General features: G+C 40.1%; 2 protein-coding genes across 2 annotated transcripts; both read left to right on the plus strand.

Annotated features, from left to right (window-relative positions):
• The first annotated feature begins 995 nt into the window (after nt 1–995).
• LOC139720189 (uncharacterized) lies at nt 996–1,904 on the plus strand. Its single transcript, XM_071631554.1, has one exon. The coding sequence runs from the start codon at nt 996–998 to the stop codon at nt 1,902–1,904; it is 909 nt and encodes a 302-aa protein (XP_071487655.1).
• Nucleotides 1,905–8,785: 6,881 nt separating this feature from the next.
• On the plus strand, nt 8,786–11,576 carry LOC139720159 (uncharacterized). Its single transcript, XM_071631525.1, has 2 exons — nt 8,786–8,910; nt 10,190–11,576. The coding sequence occupies exon 2, from the start codon at nt 10,233–10,235 to the stop codon at nt 11,136–11,138; it is 906 nt and encodes a 301-aa protein (XP_071487626.1). The 5' UTR covers nt 8,786–8,910; nt 10,190–10,232; the 3' UTR covers nt 11,139–11,576.
• The last annotated feature ends 7,435 nt before the right edge of the window (nt 11,577–19,011 follow it).

Consider the following 19,011-nt stretch of genomic DNA (forward strand, 5'->3'; position numbering starts at 1 on the left):
GCCAAGTGCTGCATCTCATAGTAAAACTCGCATTACTCTTGTTACGAGTAATCTGAGTATACATTACGCGTTTAACACGAGCTGCGCCGAGTTGCAAGAGTCAGTAAAATTGTTTGAACACCAATCGCCATCATGGGATATCTCGAGGAACAAACTTTTCCCGGTCTTGGCTGCACATACAATCAGATCACGCTCTGTCTATATTCAGAGGTATTTTTTGTTGAAGACTTCTTCGCTTTCCATCATGTGACCAGCACATTGAAGCCTTGCAGTAGTGAACCATTATTCTAGTGACCGCAAATAAGTAAAGCTTAGAAACTTTCAACTCTTTTAAACTGAATCATAGCCAAGAAAAAATAGGCGTAACAACGGAAAAGCAGACAAATAACTCAATTTAATCGTATGCGAACTGCGACTCGCGTGAGACAACCGGAAGTGAACAAGGGCACCGAGAAATCCCACAGTACATCTGTAGCAGAGCTCTTCAGTGTGAGCAGAAGTTTTCTTCGCATTGGCGATACCGAGAATATGTATCGAGAACAATAGGTGATATTATATATAGAATTTGATTTGAATTAAATCGGAAAGATTGACATCGCTCCACGCATTTTCGCAGTATGATTGGTTGAGATTTAAAGCTGCAAAGTAACGGCTAGCAAACTTGCTATAAATTTCAAAAGAAGGAAACACATTAACGTTATCGCGGCATGAGGTAATTGGTACTGGAACTTGTTATACACCCTTACTGAGTCAAGTTGTAAGGAAATGATATTGGTCTCGCAATATCTCTTGTTCTTTCTTTCACACCCGCCCCCCCCCCCCCCCAAAAAAAAAAAAAAAACAGTAGTTAACGAATGGGATTTCTTTTTATTTTTCACCGAACGTTTTTTTTTTTCATATGTTCACAAGTCTGAATCTTCTGAATCACTCAATTGTGATGTATTTCTTTTCCTTCATAGGTTCTATCGCATCTGGAAAAGATAAATTCTTCGAAGATGATGAAAGATGAATTAACATCACAGGAAGCTTACGCTTTCCTACAAGATGTCTTGGAGGTGGATACAGCAGAAAGAAAGATGACAGCCAATCCAACAGCTCTTTTGCATGAGATTGTGTCTTCATGGCATCAGCACATTCCATTCCAGACGATCACGAGTATTGCTACACCCCACGAGCAGCGCCATGTCCCAACGATTGATGATATTAAGCGAAGCATCTTTACCAAAGTGGGTGGATGCTGTTACGAAAACAACGTGGGTTGTTACATGATTCTTCGAGCTTTGGGTTGTAATGTGGTATTGGTAGCTAGTGACATTCGTTGGGAAAACAACCATGTTATTCCAATAGTTGAAAACCTAACCTATCAGGGCAGCAGGCACATGGTGGATGTAGGCACTGGTGGCTACCCGACTTTATCTCCAGTTGCACTCGATTTTAAGAAGGCATCACCGGAGTACCACCACTCGTATTTGAGGTACAAATTTGTTGTGGATGGTGACATCATAGCTCGCCTGCACAATGCGGACAGCGATCCGGCAGGCGCGGCACGATTCCGAGACTTTGTTGTGGATGGTTGGTACCCTTTTATCGTCATTCATCACAAAACTCCAGTTGAGCTTTCCATTTTTAAAGAACCTATGACTAAAATCTACACCCAACTTCTTCAATCCCCACCCTTTTTGTCGAGCCCTCGGTCTACAGCATTCCCCAACGGTCGCTTCTTGGCCATCATTGAGACCACCTTGCTCCAAGAGAATGATGAAGGGAAGGTAATAAAGACCTATCTAAAATCTCGGGACGAACTCCTTACTGCCTATGGACGATTCTTCCCGCAGATTCCAAAGGAGATGGTTGAAGCGGCGCTGAATGATGTCAATGTCAAATTGGACTTCAATAAGGAGTAGGCCTAAATGAAGTAAGCTGGATACATGCCTGTCTTACTCTTACGAGCTGATAAAATTTTGCCATGGTTGTCAACATCTAGGTAATGATTATGGTGTGGTGGTCTTTTTTCCAAGAACGTATTTACACAGACCTATTATGATGGATTATATCACAATGCATGTATAGCGTAATGATTATTATGGTCCTATAATCTTGTAGCTACATGTTGTACCCGCAGTTTAGCAAATTAAGTTTCACTTAAAGTTCACGTAAACTCAAATATTCATACACACATATCTAACTCGCCGATCGACAGACTATCACCATGTGAACCTCAAAAACTGTTATAGCTCTGAAATGAATCAGACAGTATATGGTCCGCTTGATTTCTGAGCACCTCTATAACAACCTATCTGGTCCAACCACGCCGGAACACTTTTAGTTGTAGCTTTTAGTTTTAAGTTTGTTGTTATTGTTATTGTTTGTTTGTTTTGTTGCGGGTTTTTTTTTTTTTTTTTGGGGGGGGGGGTCAGAATCTCGACGGAGGCACATAATGTGACAGTGTGAGATCCTAGGCGAGGGAGCGAAGTGACCAAGTGGGAGAGGGTGTGGGATGAGGATGCCCCTCTCCCACGGTAAGGACTTTTTATAAAAACAGAGTTGAGATCATTTAAAAACAAATTTCTAGGGAATCCCCCAAATGCTGAGATGAACCAATGCTGGGGTAAGCCAATGAACCTGCTTCTCTGTTTCTTAAACCTTTATTTCATGTTACTTTGAGTGGTGTCACATAATTGAATTCTTTGCTGTGCAGTAGACCTACGTACGTAACAGAAGGAATCTAAGAGATACAGGTGTTGGAGGCGTCAGTTCGAACGCGTATTGCTCTAAGTTAATTACATTATCTTTAATTCTTTATTTACAACAAGGCCTCCAACTTCCTCAGTCTCTGTTTGCTGAATGTAATCGTTTTAGCTTATTTTGCATCATTATTGCCCACTGGCGTAGCCAGGGGGGGGGGGGGCGATGGGGGCGGTCGCCCCCCCTAAGATTTGGACCGGGGATTTGGGAGGCGGAAAAAAAAATGCGTGTTTACTGTATGCATGCACATGAAGCGGGTCTCCTTTGCAACCTTTCATCAGATAAGATATTTTTTTGAATATTTCACTCAAAGTGTGCACCAGATCGTTGAATTTCAATTCAAAATATGCAAAATCTCTCGTGCTTGGGAGGGGATACCCCCCTCCCAAACCCTCCCCCTCTGTGCCTCTTTCCCTAGCTTAGTACACTTTTTAGATTTACAAACAAAATATGAATAAATCTGAGTGCACAAGACTTATCACTTATATTCCGAAAACTCAAGGTTCCCTCATGTATAAGGGGAATTCCCCTTTTAATCGACCCTTTCCTCCCTCAGTCCCCCCCCCATCAGTTTGTTGTTGTTGTTGTTGTTGTTGTGATTTCCCAAATGTTGATTCCATCAAATATGCGTATACGAGATATCTCAATTTCAACCTTAAAAAGGCAAAAGCTCCATCGGAAGGGAAGGGTGGAGATAACACTCGCCCACGCCTTCTCCCTGGTCGCCCACCCCTCCCCCCCCCCTTCCACCATGCATAGAAGTAGACTGTGGCTACACCCAGATCGCTTTATTTCAATTTTAAAAACACAAAAGCTCCGCGAGCGGGAGGGGGAATCCCCCTTCCCCTAAGCTCTACCTCACTAGACTTTACACATACACACAGATGGTGCTCATTCGGAATAAGAGCTAAATTCCGTGATTTTAACACTTCGATGAAAAAGTATTGCAGCAAAAATTGCACCAGATCGCTGAATTTCAGGTCTGAAAACGCAAAATCACCTTCGTGTGGGATGGGATATGCCCCTATCTACACCCTCGTGTGCATGCTTTTTCTGTTTGATTGCTGAACTGCAGACAGCGTTCATGATATTCAGTGTAAGAATTAGCACAAGAAGATTAAATGATACCATTTTATAGGCAAATTGTTCAATAATGATCTACACTAAAATATACTGCAACCTTAAACAAGTGGGACTGTTTCAACTCGTTAAAACGCGCAAAAACATGCATCAAATTGCACCATTTGCAACATCAAAATGCAAAAAGTTCTCACCGTGGGAGGGGGGACACACCCACACCCTCCCCTCCCCCTCGCTCGCTCCGCTCGCTCGGGTTCAGTCGCGTTCATGATATTCAGTGAAAAGAATTAACACAAGAAGTGTATTTAAATGATACCATTTTATAGGCAAATTGTTCAATAATAATCTACATCAAAATATATTGCTACCTTAAACAAGTGGGACTGTTTCACGTCGATAAAACATGCATCAAATTGCACCATTTGCAACATCAAAATGCAAAAAGTTCTTACCGTGGGAGGGGGGACACCCCCCTCCCACACCCTCCCCTCCCCCCTCGCTCGCTCCGCTCGCTCGGGTTCAGTCGCGTTCATGATATTCAGTGAAAAGAATTAATACAAGAAGTGTGTTTAAATTATACCATTTTATAGGCAAATTGTTCAATAATTATCTACACTAAAATATACTGCTACCTTAAACAAGTGGGACTGTTTCACGTCGATAAAACGAGCAAAAACATGCATCAAACTGCACCATTTACAACATCAAAATGCAAAACGTTCTTACCGTGGGAGGGGGGACACCCCCCTCCCCCACCCTCCCCTCCCCCCCTCGCTCGCTCCGCTCGCTCGGGTTCAGTCGCGTTTATGATATTCAGTGAAAAGAATTAACACAAGAAGTGTGTTTAAATCATACCATTTTATAGGCAAATTGTTCAATAATAATCTACACTGAAATATACCGCTACCTTAAACAAGTGGGACTGTTTCACGTCGATAAAATGAGCAAAAAAAAATGCATCAAATTGCGCCATTTGCAACATCAAAATGCAAAAAGTTCTTACCGTGGGAGGGGGGACACCCCCCTCCTACACCCTCCCCTCCCCCATCGCTCGCTCCGCTCGCTCGGGTTCAGTCGCGTTCATGATATTCAGTGAAAAGAATTAACACAAGAAGTGTATTTAAATGATACCATTTTATAGGCAAATTGTTCAATAATAATCTAGACTAAAATATACTGCTACCTTAAACAAGTGGGACTGTTTCACGTCGATTAAACGCGCAAAAACATGCATCAAATTGCGCCATTTGCAACATCAAAATGCAAAAAGTTCTTACCGTGGGAGGGGGGACACCCCCCTCCCACACCCTCCCCTCCCCCCTCGCTCGCTCCGCTCGCTCGGGTTCAGTCGCGTTCATGATATTCAGTGAAAAGAATTAACGCAAGAAGTGTATTTAAATGATACCATTTTATAGGCAAATTGTTCAATAATAATCTAGACTAAAATATACTGCGACCTTAAACAAGTGGGACTGTTTCACGTCGATTAAACGCGCAAAAACATGCATCAAATTGCACCATTTACAACATCAAAATGCAAAAAGTTCTCACCGTGGGAGGGGGGACACCCCCCCCCCTCCCACACCCTCCCCCCCTCGCTCGCTCCGCTCGCTCGGGCTCGGTCGCTTCGCTCCCTCGCAGACTAACCGCCCCCCCTAAGATCAAATCCTGGCTACGCCGTTGTTATTGCCTATAAAAGAATTTGTTACTTGCGATGACCTGATGCTTTGTATTTGCTTTACGTCTAAGGTGATCAAACAGACCTACACTGAGTAAATCAAATCTCTTCAGTAGTCACGTGGTTACGCTCCTTGAATTCCGCTTTATTGTTTGCCAATACTGGCCACTAGAGTTGACCTAAGCGTATGTGGGCAGTCTGTGTACAAATTTGGTGTCGCTATGATATAAAATACGGTAGAAGTGTGATATGAGATGTTTGAGGGTATCTTACAACTGTTGAACAAGTACATCAGAGATTGCATAGTAAATGGTGTCTCTTTTCCATGTTAAACTGTGATCCACATGACTTGTAAACAGTTGAAAAAGAAAAAAAAAGCTGGAAATAAGAATTTTCCTTGAGATAGCTGATGATCATGCCTTGATCTATTCAGTATTCAATTCAATTCTTTTCAATAATTTACTTATTTCCATCATTAAAAAAAGGGAACATGATCCAAAGTGGTACAATTTTTTCAATTTGTCTTTTATTCGTCTGATAAAGGCATTTTTCTCAAATATAATATAAAGTATGTGCACGAATGATGTCATAAAATGAAACAATGCACTTTGCCATGGCAACAAAAATAGTAAATTATCATAACGATGGAAAACAGTGTTCCACTTATAAGCTAAGACGTGGAACACTGGAACAAAACAGCAACGGCACCAATTTGTTATACCAATAAAATATATCCATTTTAAATTCTTCTATATACTATTGTACATTTACACATTGATATATGATGCTGATACTATAAACAATACTTACTATGATTTTAGAATGCAAACGTATAAACTATAACATATCACATTTATGGCACAGACACTACAGGGCCAGGTATGGCAGAAAACTTGACCAGAAAGGAAGATATACAATCGGCCACACAAAATTAACGACAACAACAACAATAACAACACAAAACACAAAAATAACAGAAATTGAGAAAATATCGATTAATCGTATCAAAAGCCTTGGAAAAGTCCAGGAAGATGCCTATTGTATGCGAAAATGTATTAAGTGCATGTGTAATCTTTTCAACAAAGGTAAGTAAAGCGTGGGTGGTGTTGTGATTTTCTCTGAATCCAAATTGAAATTTCGTAAATATATTACTCATATCAAAAAAATTGACAGTTCGGATGTATACTATTCTTTCCAAAATTTTGGAAATTGAAGTTAATAACGATATTTGGTCTGTAATTATTGACATCATTCTTCTCCCCTTTCTTATGTATAGGTATAACTTTGGCAATCTTCATCTGATTTGGTACAAGCCCAGTCAAAAGCGATATATCGATAATGTGTACTAAAGGATCTATTATTTGAGGAACTATATTTTTCAACAAATAATTATCGATTCCATCGCAACCTGGGCTTTTCCCTTCTTTCAAATCATAAATGATATCAATAACTTCTTCATTATACGTGGGGTCCAAAAACAGTTTTAGGATTAGGTATATCTAAAAAAAATCAAAACACTTTATTAGACGAAGGGATATTTTGTGGTAGTTTTTCCCAATCAATGCCACAAAAAAAAATCATTAAAAATTTCGGCCATGCCAGCAGGTACATTGCTCGAGGTATTACCCCATCGTACTTCCGAAAGATACATCATTAGATGTATTCATAACATCTTTTATTGTTTTCCAAATATTCTTTTTATCATTTTTATATTTCATTATCTGGTTAACATAAAATTTTCTCTTTTGTAAACGCAATAAATTAGTAAGGGTGTAAAAGCTTTTCCAGAATTTCAAGTGTGATCTATACCAACTAAGTGTTTTGCTTGATTCTTACATAATTATTTCGCCTAAATCTTACAGGCGAATATCTTGCCAGTGGACTCAGGTGTGAAATGTATATGGCTGGCACTATCGTGAATTTGGCAGTTTGGCCGTGGGAGACGCAAAACAGTCAAAGGTTTTTCTATGTGTGTGTGTGTGTGTGTGTGTGTGTGTGTTTGTTAGTTTTGTTAGTTACTTTTTATATTTTCCATTTTACATTTTCCATCTGACAAGATGGCTGGATAAAGCCAGCATTTGCATCATCAGCTGCATTAGCAGGTCGTCCATGGGGCCCATTCGTATACCTTTCTCTCTGATTGCTGCATTGGACCTGGTGAACACAACAGTAGGTCTAATTACTACATGTCCAGTTCTAGATACAATGTCATTTTGCAACAATTTACAATCTGGGGTTCTCTAATCGTGCATAACTGACAACATTAATTTTGTTTTAATTTCATTTTTTGGGATATTAGTTTAGGGAAGTGGGTTGATAAACTCAATCGGCGTATGTACACATAGGCATTGTTGGGATGCGTTGAAATTTCCATTGGTAATGTTTTTCTTTTTCTTTTTCTTTCTTGAGGAGACCTCTCTTAGGTTCTTTTCATGCAATCTCGCATTTGTTTCCTTTACACTTGACATGCATTAGATAAAAATCTAAATACATATAAGTTAAAAGTACCATAAGCCTACCAAGATATGGACGATAAATTCTGATATAGTTGGAAACGAAGATTAAGGCACAAATATAAATGAAAATGAACTAGGTGGAGGTGCAGTTTGGAAGATCAAGATACCTGACGGAAGAATAATGAACTTTCAAGAAAGAGAGAAATCCATTGTGTCTTGTCGGTTCCACTGAGGAGCATCACGGTAGGTCTGTAAAATCGAGGATTTGTAAATAAAAATGTTTTGGGTTCGACTCGTGCTACAACAGTGACTCGGTTGCCTCGATCCAGGTATAGGTGTAACCATACTATTATCTATACACTATGGTAGCAGGCCCCTGGGGAGCAGTGCTACGAAGAGGAATCCGAGCATCGCGCATGCATTCTCTACAGTGTGGGTTCAATGGTCGTTAACGAGTAGGTTAGATGCGTGTTGGACGACAATATCACTGTGGATAGAGATCTAGTCTGACACTAATACACAACAATCCGTCGACTGTTAAGTATTTGCGACTGTATATCTACTTATACCTATTTGTTACATGTATTTACAAACAAGTTTCAACAATTTTATTAGTTAGCAACCAAATGATCATTGTCTTTGAAGGATCCACATGTTGTAGTCGAAATCAGCCAGTAGCGATTGCCGAATCAAAAGAACTGAGACTGAAATTATTTTGAGTGTTCTTTCGACTGTGATTAGTGAACAAAACGCATGGAATGAAGTCTAATCTCAAAGACGCAGGGTTCATAACCTCACAGGATCCGACCACTGCCACATAACATTTTGTATTCACATTCTTCTTCATAGCCTGTCATTTCCGTATCATTCTATAGTAAAATCCCGCGCCTGTACACTTCTTGTGAATTGCTTTTCTACAGTCCAGAGATACCTCAGAAATTGATTTTTGTGGTACGTATTTTCAATTCACTTACCTGCTTTAACCGAACATTTTACATTGAATATCGTGGAGTGTCCTCTTGAAGTCGTCTCATGAAAATGTTTGTTTTGTTTGTTTTGTTTTGTTTTTAGTAAGCAGGCGGTTCACCACCGATCATTATACGATCACTCAGGATGGGTCGTGTCTAGATTATGTGCAATCTTTCCTCATGTTCGTCGTCTTTCTTCGGCATATTCGTTGAGTTTATACTGCTGTTCTAAAATATTGTAGCCATGTTTAATAACCCGCCAGCAATATATTGGACTTTCATACCAGTGTGTCATGTCAGTGTCTGTCTGCTATGCGCTGAAGCGAGCCCATCGTGAACAATCGCGTTTTGCATGGTACAAAGTCTTACAGCAAAGCTGTATTCCAGTTAGATGTACTCTTGGAGGTGATGTAGGTATACAGTGTTTATGGTCCTCAGATACCAGTACAGGTCCGATTGGTCACAAAGAACCTGTCAAGCTTGGGTGGGATGGCAGTTGAAGGTGATATTTTCCATCTTCTCATTTAAAACAAAATGAAATTACCAAAACTAGCGTTAATTAGAAATTTTCTCAAAATATTTTCCTTGGCTTCAGCAAATGCAAAATGAGCTCACATCTGTAATTGAGGAAGATCGTACCATTCTTATAGAAGTTAAGACTAGTTGAATTTTTTTTTAGCTTAATTCTTGTGATGTCGACGTCTCGGTTCAAAATTAAAGATTACAAAAATTCGTGATGTCACAGTAGAAAAACTATATAAGGCAAATGTAACGCTAATTCAGCACTGATAGTAGAGCCAAACTCATGAACCTCCAATGTGGCCAGTCTTACGACGCACGCGATTTCAACCGGCCTACCCATCAATCCGTGGTAGAGGAGAGACCGAATGTTTATACCTTCAATGGCCCTTTGCATGCAACACTAAATTACCTGTTAAAAGGTTTGTAAGTTGTTGTTTTTTTACTTACTGCTAATAAATCATTCAGTCAGTTTTTTCTACCGATAGATTATTGCTAGATTCCCCATTTGGTGTTTGTGCGAAATGTAAATTCGGTCTATGGTGTTAAAAGCATCTTCTGATGCTAAATGGTCACATCCGAAGTTCGGACGGGTCTCCACACACCATCGATTTACATTCTTTTTTGCTGTTGTTATTTTGTGGTTTTGGGGTTTGGATGGTTGAGGGTATACCAACGATTAACAAATCTGAAAATTATGGCTCACTCAGTAGGCTTATGGTGTGTTTTATTTGCCTTGATAGGTTATAGAGCCTGTCGCATCCAGGAAAGAAGGATTTTTCGAGGATGATGAAAAATGAATTAACATCGCAAGAAGCTTACGCTTTCCTACGAGATGTCTTGGAGGTGGTTTCACCAGAAAGAAAAATGAAAGACGACCCAATAGGTCTTCTGCAAGAGATGGTGTTTTCATGGCATCAGCACATTCCATACCAGACAATCACGCTTATTGCCACACCCCATGAGCAACGCCACGTCCCTACGATTGATGACATTAAGCGAAGCATCTTTACCAAAGTTGGTGGATGCTGCTACGAAAACAACGTGGGTTGTTACATGATTCTCCGTGCTCTGGGTTTACATGTGGTCCTCGTAGCGAGTGACATTGGTTGGGAAAATAATCATATCATTCCTATAGTTGAAAACCTAACCTGCCAAGGCAGCAGGCATATTGTGGATGTGGGCACTGGTTACCCGACTTTCTTTCCAGTTGCGCTCGACTTCAAAAAGGCCTCACCGGAATACCACGATTCGTATTTGAGGTACAAATTTGTCGTGGATGGTGACATCATAGCTCGCCTGCACAAGGCTGACACTGATCCAGCAGGCGCGGCACGGTGGCGAGACTTAGTTGTTGATGGCTGGTATCCTTTTATCGTCATTCACCACAAAACGCCAGTTGAACTTTCCTCCTTTAAAGAGGCAATGAATAAAGTCTACACTCAAGTTTATCCCTCCTCACCCTTTTTGACGAGCCCTCGGTCTACAGCATTCCCCAACGGTCGCTTCTTGGCCATCAAGGACACCACCTTGCTCCAAGAGAATGGTGAAAGAAAGGTGATAAAAACTTATCTCAAGTCTCAAAAAGAAGTCCTTGATGCCTATTCGCGCTTCTTCCCGCAGATGCCAGAGAAGGTGGTTGCAGCGGCGCTAAATGACGTCAATGTCAACTTGGACTTCAATAAAGAGTGAATGAAATTGTATTCATGAAATCATACCTGTTCTACTATTGTTTATGAGTTAATAAGATTTTGTTAAGAATTTATCACGATGGTAATATACTTCATACAAAATTTATAGATTTAACATCATTACCAAATCCTCCTTTATCCAGGTCTGATAGTGCCACTTCACATCTTTTATCTCATGCCAAAAGTGTAAAATGCCAGCCCGTTATTAAAAGTAGAAAGCTTGCAAGATGCAGAGCATTCGGGAGCTTGTTTACGTGAACAAACTCTGTAATAGAGGAATGCCCAATGGACTTTTTTGATTTAAATTCTTCCAAAAACGCCAAATTTGGCATACATGAAGCCCAAACGAAATTATTTCAATTTTTGATGGGCGCCAAGAAGGGCGCCCTCTGGGGCGGCCATATTGGCAAAATCCAATATGGCTGCCATCTCGGTTTAAAGATAGATAGCAGTTAAGAAAACAAAAAAACTTACAATCACTAACAAAATCAGTTTTAGGGCTTTTCTGGGTGAAGAAAGTCAATTCTTACGTTTTTGTTTGTTTGTTTGTTTGTTGTTTTTTTTTGTTTTACAGAGACTCCAACTCATCCGCTTTCGACGGGAGATCTCCCGCCGAAAGCCCATTTTTGCAGAATTTCCCGTTCTCCCGCTTGAAATGATTTCTTACCAATCTTCATTGTATGTTGAAAAATAAGCCTTAAATAGCGAGAGAGCGCTAGAGCATCTCCGCAAGGGACTTTTCGCTTGTGATGTGCGATTCGCGCACATCAAGTTGGAGTCTCCCGTTTGCTATCGGTTTCAGGCGGGAGAATCTCCAGATCAGAAGGTTCTTGGGGTTGGAGTCTCTGGTTTTATCTGAGATCAACTTTGTCTCATAAAGCCACCCTAGATGTCATTATTTTGGGGGTTAACCCACTATTTTGAAGGGGGTAATTTAAACAAAAAGGAATTGCTTGCGTATGCAGCAACGGTAGCACGGAAGGCAACCTTGGAAATAGCATTGCAGTTGCTGAGGGCTGAAAAGGGCTTTTTGTCTGGTGAAGAAAAAAAAATCTGCAGTAGACATGCGTTGCAATATAATCTTGGAAGAACTGTATTTTCCATTAAACTTGCAGTATACTAAGTAACAGTTGGCATCTCTGTTATCAGAAGTGTTTAGTTCAGATTCTTTTGAAAGCATTACTTCTTGTACAAGAGCTTCATGACTTTCAAAGAATGAAGTCTCCCTTCCCCCTTCTCTTTAAGGGGCTGGCGGCTGAAAAGGACGGGGAGTATAAAGGAGCTATAGCTGTTTCACGACTTATAATAGTCTGTTTTCCATGTTGAAGGCAACATACACTTTTAAAACATCCGAGTCAGAACTGACCCGGAACTGGGTCCGTTGGGGTCACACACCATTCTGGGTAAAAATGGCTTGGAATTTGGTCATGTAGACCCCGAATGGCGTCACCCTGACCCAATTCATGACTCTGAATGGGTCATATATTATCTGACCCCATTCCTTGTCATTTCTGACCCGGAACGGTGTGTGACCCCAACGGACCCAGTTCCGGGTCAGTTCTGACTCGGATGTTTTAAGAGTGTAGGCTAGCAGTCATTATTACTAGCACATTAAAGAGTATGTAGTACGATTCAGGGGATCTTATACAAAATGTATTATAATTGAAAATATATTGCTACTTACGTTCTAGCTTGAGCTATAACGGAAGGGGGGTACTTTAAACATTTACTTTCAGTTATGCTGACATTATACTCGAGCAAAAGAATAGACAGAAACGTGAAGGAAAATTGTAGGAAACAGGAATTGAAGGTTTCCAATAAAATGTAAATTCTTAGCGTCTAATATATAGATTGGAAACTACTAACCAATGAATATGAGAAGAAAAAACTCTGCAGGCCAACGACTAGTTTCTGTATTGTAGCACAACTAACCCAATGTAACCATTCATTTGGCTGTGAATTATCATGGTATAGTTAAATTCGAAAGTATGATTTAGAGACCACCACTAAATACAATTAAATCAGACATTAATTCCTTGTTGTAAATCAGGATAGTATTATTTTGTTGCTATTTCCCAACTACAGTAAGAAATAGTTATTTAAAATATTGTTAAGGGTATATTATGTACTTGGTACCATATCCCCTGATGACGCCATAAAAGGTATGTTTTACAGGTATTACGTCGTTTCAGGGTCTTATACAAGATGCAAGAAGGCGACATTGTGAAGTGCTTTGTAAGGTTTTGGTTCTGTTGCTAGTTTTCGGTGTGTTTTAGTCACGTTTTAATACTTCTGTCCACCGATCATGGTTACTCGTACTTTATCATTATTGGTTTTGAGGGGAAAGCATATTACAAGCTCTGCTTTTAGGTTCCCCTCCATTAATAACATCATGTAGTGAATAGCATTTCTACGTTTATCTATTTCTTCCTCTGTTCATCGTGTAATTTATATGATATGGTATGATATGGTATTGAGAATGTAGGCCTATTTTTACTTTATTTATTCTGCTCTCGTGCTATGTTTGAACATTGTCACTCTGTGTTAAAGATGAAATAAACGAAATGAAACGAAATGAAATATTGGGTATGCCGTAATATTAATGACAACAAAAACAGTCCATTAACATTCTGAGTAGCTATAAGAGCCCTCTCACTGTATGTATACACAAGTGCCGTGCTAGAACACGGCGTCTGGTCGGGCTATACATCATGAGATACATGGACACGGATGGGTTGTATTTGTCGGTAGAGCTTAATATATAATACAGGTCCTGCAGTTTTGTATACCGCGTACTCTTGATGTGGTGCTCAGATGTGGTGCTCAGGGTATGCAGACTGAGCACGACCCGATAATTCAGAACCTCTGTCTAAGAAAGGATTAAAGCCCCATCCCGAGTCACAAAGAAACTTTCTTATCATCTCTTTGTTGAAATTAGTACATCTGGGGAATTCACATTGCAGTGACTGTTGCGTTGTAATAGGTTTGAACTTCGGAACCGAGGACGTCACCCTGACGGGGGGGGGGGGGGGGGGGGGCTGGATTGGTTGGGGGGAGGGGTGGAGGGGCTCGACCACTCCCCCACCCTTTTTTAATTAATACCATTTTTTTTTGCTTGTTAGTCGATGTCGATAGGAAGCCGAATGCAAGTTGTACCAGGTATTTATTCTTTTTCTTTTTTTTGCCTCTCAGTTGAACAAACCCGGAAGTGGCACCACAATAGGTCGTATAAACTATATAAACTATTAAGCTTTGTCTTTTGTTCATTCCAGCAAAATAATAACAAGAAAGCCTTGCTGCGATTTCGTCGGCTGCAGCAAAATTAACAAGGACGAAATATCATTTTTGCAATAGAATTTCCTGAAATAGAACATTATTTTCGCTGGTCACACTGTTGCCAACAGGAATTAGGGAGAGATCATCACGCGCCGATCCCACACCTGCCTGTCATGCCTCCTTTTCTTTTCTTTTCCTTTTTTATCGGCTTGTTCCACATTTCCATTGATTCTGAAGGACGGCACATGGTCTTATCAGTCGATCGCTTCTACATTCCTGATTGTTGAATGCCACATTCGGCCTGTCATATATATTTTCCACTTCACGGCATACATTGAACGTTGTTGAAGTATTAAACGTGCTTTTAATATCTGCATTTTGTCGGTACCTACTTGTACCGGCACATAAATATAGGGGCGGATCCAGGAATTCTGTAAAGGGGGGCGTGACTAATATTTCTGGAGCCACTTCCGGGTTTCATTTCATTTTTTTCTCTTTATTTCTTTTGTTTTTAGCGAAAAATCTCTGGATCCGCCACTGTAAATATCGCGTACCAAGGTTGGCAGGAGAATCGACGTCTTTTTTACTTTTCCTGCACAACAGAACTGCAGTCATTTACGTGGTAGGTTTTCCAAACTGTCTTGTTCTTGATTAATGCTGATACTTTTGGGTTGTATAAAAGCCCGTAATGGATTGGGGTTTTTAGCCTCAGAAATGTTATTGTAACTGTATAAGGTAGGCATATACTGTACACGCTCCCATCGTTGATCGCGTGTTGACATGGTACAAATTTTAAGTGGGTTCAAAGTCTTCACAGCAACATTGTATTGCAGTAAGATGAACTGTTGGGGTAAATAATGCACACTCAACTTAAAAATGCAATGCATTATGATTTTTACCCCTAGAATTTGAATGGACTATTAGAAAACCCTTTCTGCCCATAGGCCATCCGTTGACTTTCAATAGAGGATGAAGCACTGGAGCATTTACAGTCTGTTAATAGATTGTATCTAATAATAGTCCGTGGTCCAATCTTCCAGTGAAGCCCTGGAAGATTTATAGAAATAGAGCCTACTGGTTTAGAAAGCTATCACAGATGCAGCCTTCTGGACCATTGCGCCATTAGAATACCATGGGAATAATGGACAATTAGAAACCCACAGAGAACAGAATGATTAATGAAAGGGGTCTACTGTTTACCATTGGGAATGTAGTGATTTTGAAAAATGTTCGAATTATCGCATTATGATTGTGTTGGTCAGTTGTATGAAACTTGTATTATACATTCTACCATATATAAAATTTTCACTAAAGCCTAAAATAAAAGGAGATATCAGACGGTTTATTATACATTTTTATTACCTAACTACTGTTCACATTATTTAACAGTATTTAACATTGATTACACTGATTTACATTTTTTCATTGGTAGTTTCTATCTATTGATTACACTGATTTTTATTTTTTTTTTTACATTGGCTGTTTCTATCCCTAACTCACATTCTAGAACTATGTTGAAGCACTAAAGCTGGATTTTTGTTTCATTTGCAAATGATATATTATGCCTTTAACTACAGAACAGTGTATGTCTATACTGTTTACAATACGTCCAAGTTATCCATATACCAGTATATTTTACAGGATATCTCTCTTTGAGGAAAAGCAAATCAGCCATTGTGATTAATTCATTTGTGTGTGTCTGTGTGTGTATGTCTGATTAGACCACCATCAGCACTCATTTTATCTATAGGTTTCGATTTCTTACAAGATTTCTTTTGTTTCATCTTGTTTGTTGTTTCGTGCTCGAGTTTTTGTGTGTTGTTTTTTTTACGACGCATGGTCGGGACTTACTTGGATAACGCGCTTGTAGTTCACACACATACTTACATACATGCATACATACAGACATACACAAACACACATGCAGAGAGAGAGAGAGAGAGAGAGAGATTGTATCATCGTGGCAAGTCGGTGTAAATGTCGTCATGTCGACATATATTTTGGGGGAAGTCGACATCGCAAGATAATGTCGTCGCCATGTCGACATATACTTTTTGGGAAGGATTTCTGGAGGTGTAGAGTTTTTCTGGCACAACGTATCATGAAATGTTCGTGGATCCTGATGTTGATTTCATTTTTTTAAACATCGGGCACTTTCAGCTGTAGTTGACTGCCGAAATTACGTGTTACATGTATAGAATGACAGTTATAAAAGTAATTAAATATTCACCAGTAGGCCTACCTTTTCATAATGTCCTCTTTCGTTGGACTGTTTTGTGTCTGTCAGGACGGTGCATCTGCATGCTGTCAAACATATTCATAAAAATAAAGCCGTTCTTAAAACGCTGTGACACGCCTTCACTTGCCGTATCTGCAAGCATCTGTCGCGCACTTTTCATATTAGTCTATATTACTGTTTCTCAAGCCACTGTAATTTTGTGAAGTTTAGTATCATTATGCATGTAGTTGGCAGAAGAAGTATAAATACGTTATAATATGAGTCTTCAAAATGTTGTGAATATCATGGAACTGTTAAAAGTGAATTGCAAATTGCCATGGGATATATTGGGTGTTGCTTGCACTTAAAAATAAAATCTCTCTGTTCGACCTAAACTCCATCGACTATTCTCGTTGAAAATATGCACTGACTGTTAGAGGCTGAAAGCCAAAAAACCCAACTTGCTAACCTGAACAGGAAAGAACCTAATGAACATTGTTGCAATGATTGACATTGGCGCATTTAGTATTATACCTCTATTGAGTCACGTTACTGGAAGATGGTAACAGATCTGACCATTATGTCCCTCGTTTTCATAATTCCATTGTGAAAATCAAGTTAGAATCGGCCTCACGTTCTACGTTGATGGGAGCTTTCGATAGAGCCATTGATGTTTTAGCATGTTCTTTGTACAAATCCGACGCTCACATTACGATGTATTTGTTTGCCCTCATAGGCTAGGCCGATCGCATACAGGAAATACGAATTCTTCGAGAATGATGGAAGATGAATTGACGTCACAGGAAGCGTATGCTTTCCTACGAGATGTCTTGGGGGTGGCTGCACCAGAAAGGAAAATGAAAGACGACCCAACAGGTCTTCTGCAAGAGATACTGTATTCATGGCATCAGCACATTCCATTCCAGACGATCACGAGTATTGCCACACCCCACGAGCAACGCCACGTCCCAACGACTGATGATATTAAGCGAAGCATTTTTACCAAAGTTGGTGGATGCTGCTACGAAAACAACGTGGGTTGTTATATGATTCTTCATGCTTTGGGTTTTAACGTGGTCTTGGTAGCGAGTGACATTGGCTGGGAAAACAACCACGTTATTCCTGTAGTTGAAAACCTAACCTATCAGGGCAGCAGGCACATGGTGGATGTAGGCACAGGTGGCTACCCGACTTTTCTTCCAATAGCGCTCGATTTTAATGAGACCTCGCCGGAATACCACCACTCCTATTTGAGGTACAAATTTGTCGTGGATGGTAACATCATAACACGCTTGCATAACGCCGACAGTGATCCGGCAGGCGCGGCACGTTTCTCAGACTTGGTTGTGGATGGCTGGTACCCTTATATTATCATTCACCACAATACACCAGTTGACCTATCATTCTTTAAAGAGCCTATGAATAAAATCTACACCCAAGTTCTCCCCTCCCCACCCTTTTTGTGGAGCCCACGGTCTACAGCATTCCCCAACTGTCGCTTATTGTCCATCAAAGACACCACTTTGATCCGAGAAGATGACGAAGGAAATGTGATAAAGACATACCTGAAATCTCCAGACGACGTCCTAGCTGCCTATGCACGTTTCTTCCCGCAGATTCCAAAGGAGATGGTTGAAGCGGCGCTGAATGATGTCAATGTCAAATTGGACTTCAACAAGGAGTAGGCCTAAATAAAGTTGGCTGGATACATACGTGAAAGCATGCCTGTCTTGCTCATGAATAGTGACGAGCTGAGTAGATTCTGCCATCGTTGTAACAGCAGTAATGATTATGGTCTTGTCTTTTTTTTTCCCACTATGTTCAATCTCATTGATGTATTATGTCGATTACGACATTATAGTAGTATATGTAATTTGCCTTGAGAGTTTCTGGTTGAAACTGCATATGGGCAGGGTGTCTCCAAAATAGTACTATTCACTGAGGTTCTGCGCCCGACAGTGAACAGAAATTCTGGACATCGAGGTCTATGAAACTCGGCACTATAATATACATGATAGGCATTCAGTGGAGGATTCAGAGGGGGCCCACCGGGCGCGCACTGTTTGACGTCTCTCTGATGATGTAACAATTTCTAACAATATAATCGTGACATCACAAATAGTCCAAGAGTATTAGTTTTAACCTGGACTTTTTTGGTAACAAGCTGATTTTTTCAGGATAGGTCCAGAAAATTGTCTAGAATAACATACTAAAAGTCCTCATATATCATCTTTGAGCGTTTTCCGCAATCCAAGATGGCGTCCAAAATGGCCGCCATTTCCAGAAATTCTTATAACCTTTTGACTAGAGGACACAAATACAAAGTTTTAATGTCTAAATATATGCTTTGAAGCATGGAGAACTCAATGAAATACATATC

Source organism: Diadema antillarum, unplaced genomic scaffold (assembly GCF_040938485.1).
Source record: "Diadema antillarum isolate AM-2024a unplaced genomic scaffold, OU_Dant_1.0 scf00000123, whole genome shotgun sequence".
NCBI classification, from domain to species: Eukaryota; Metazoa; Echinodermata; class Echinoidea; order Diadematoida; family Diadematidae; genus Diadema; species Diadema antillarum.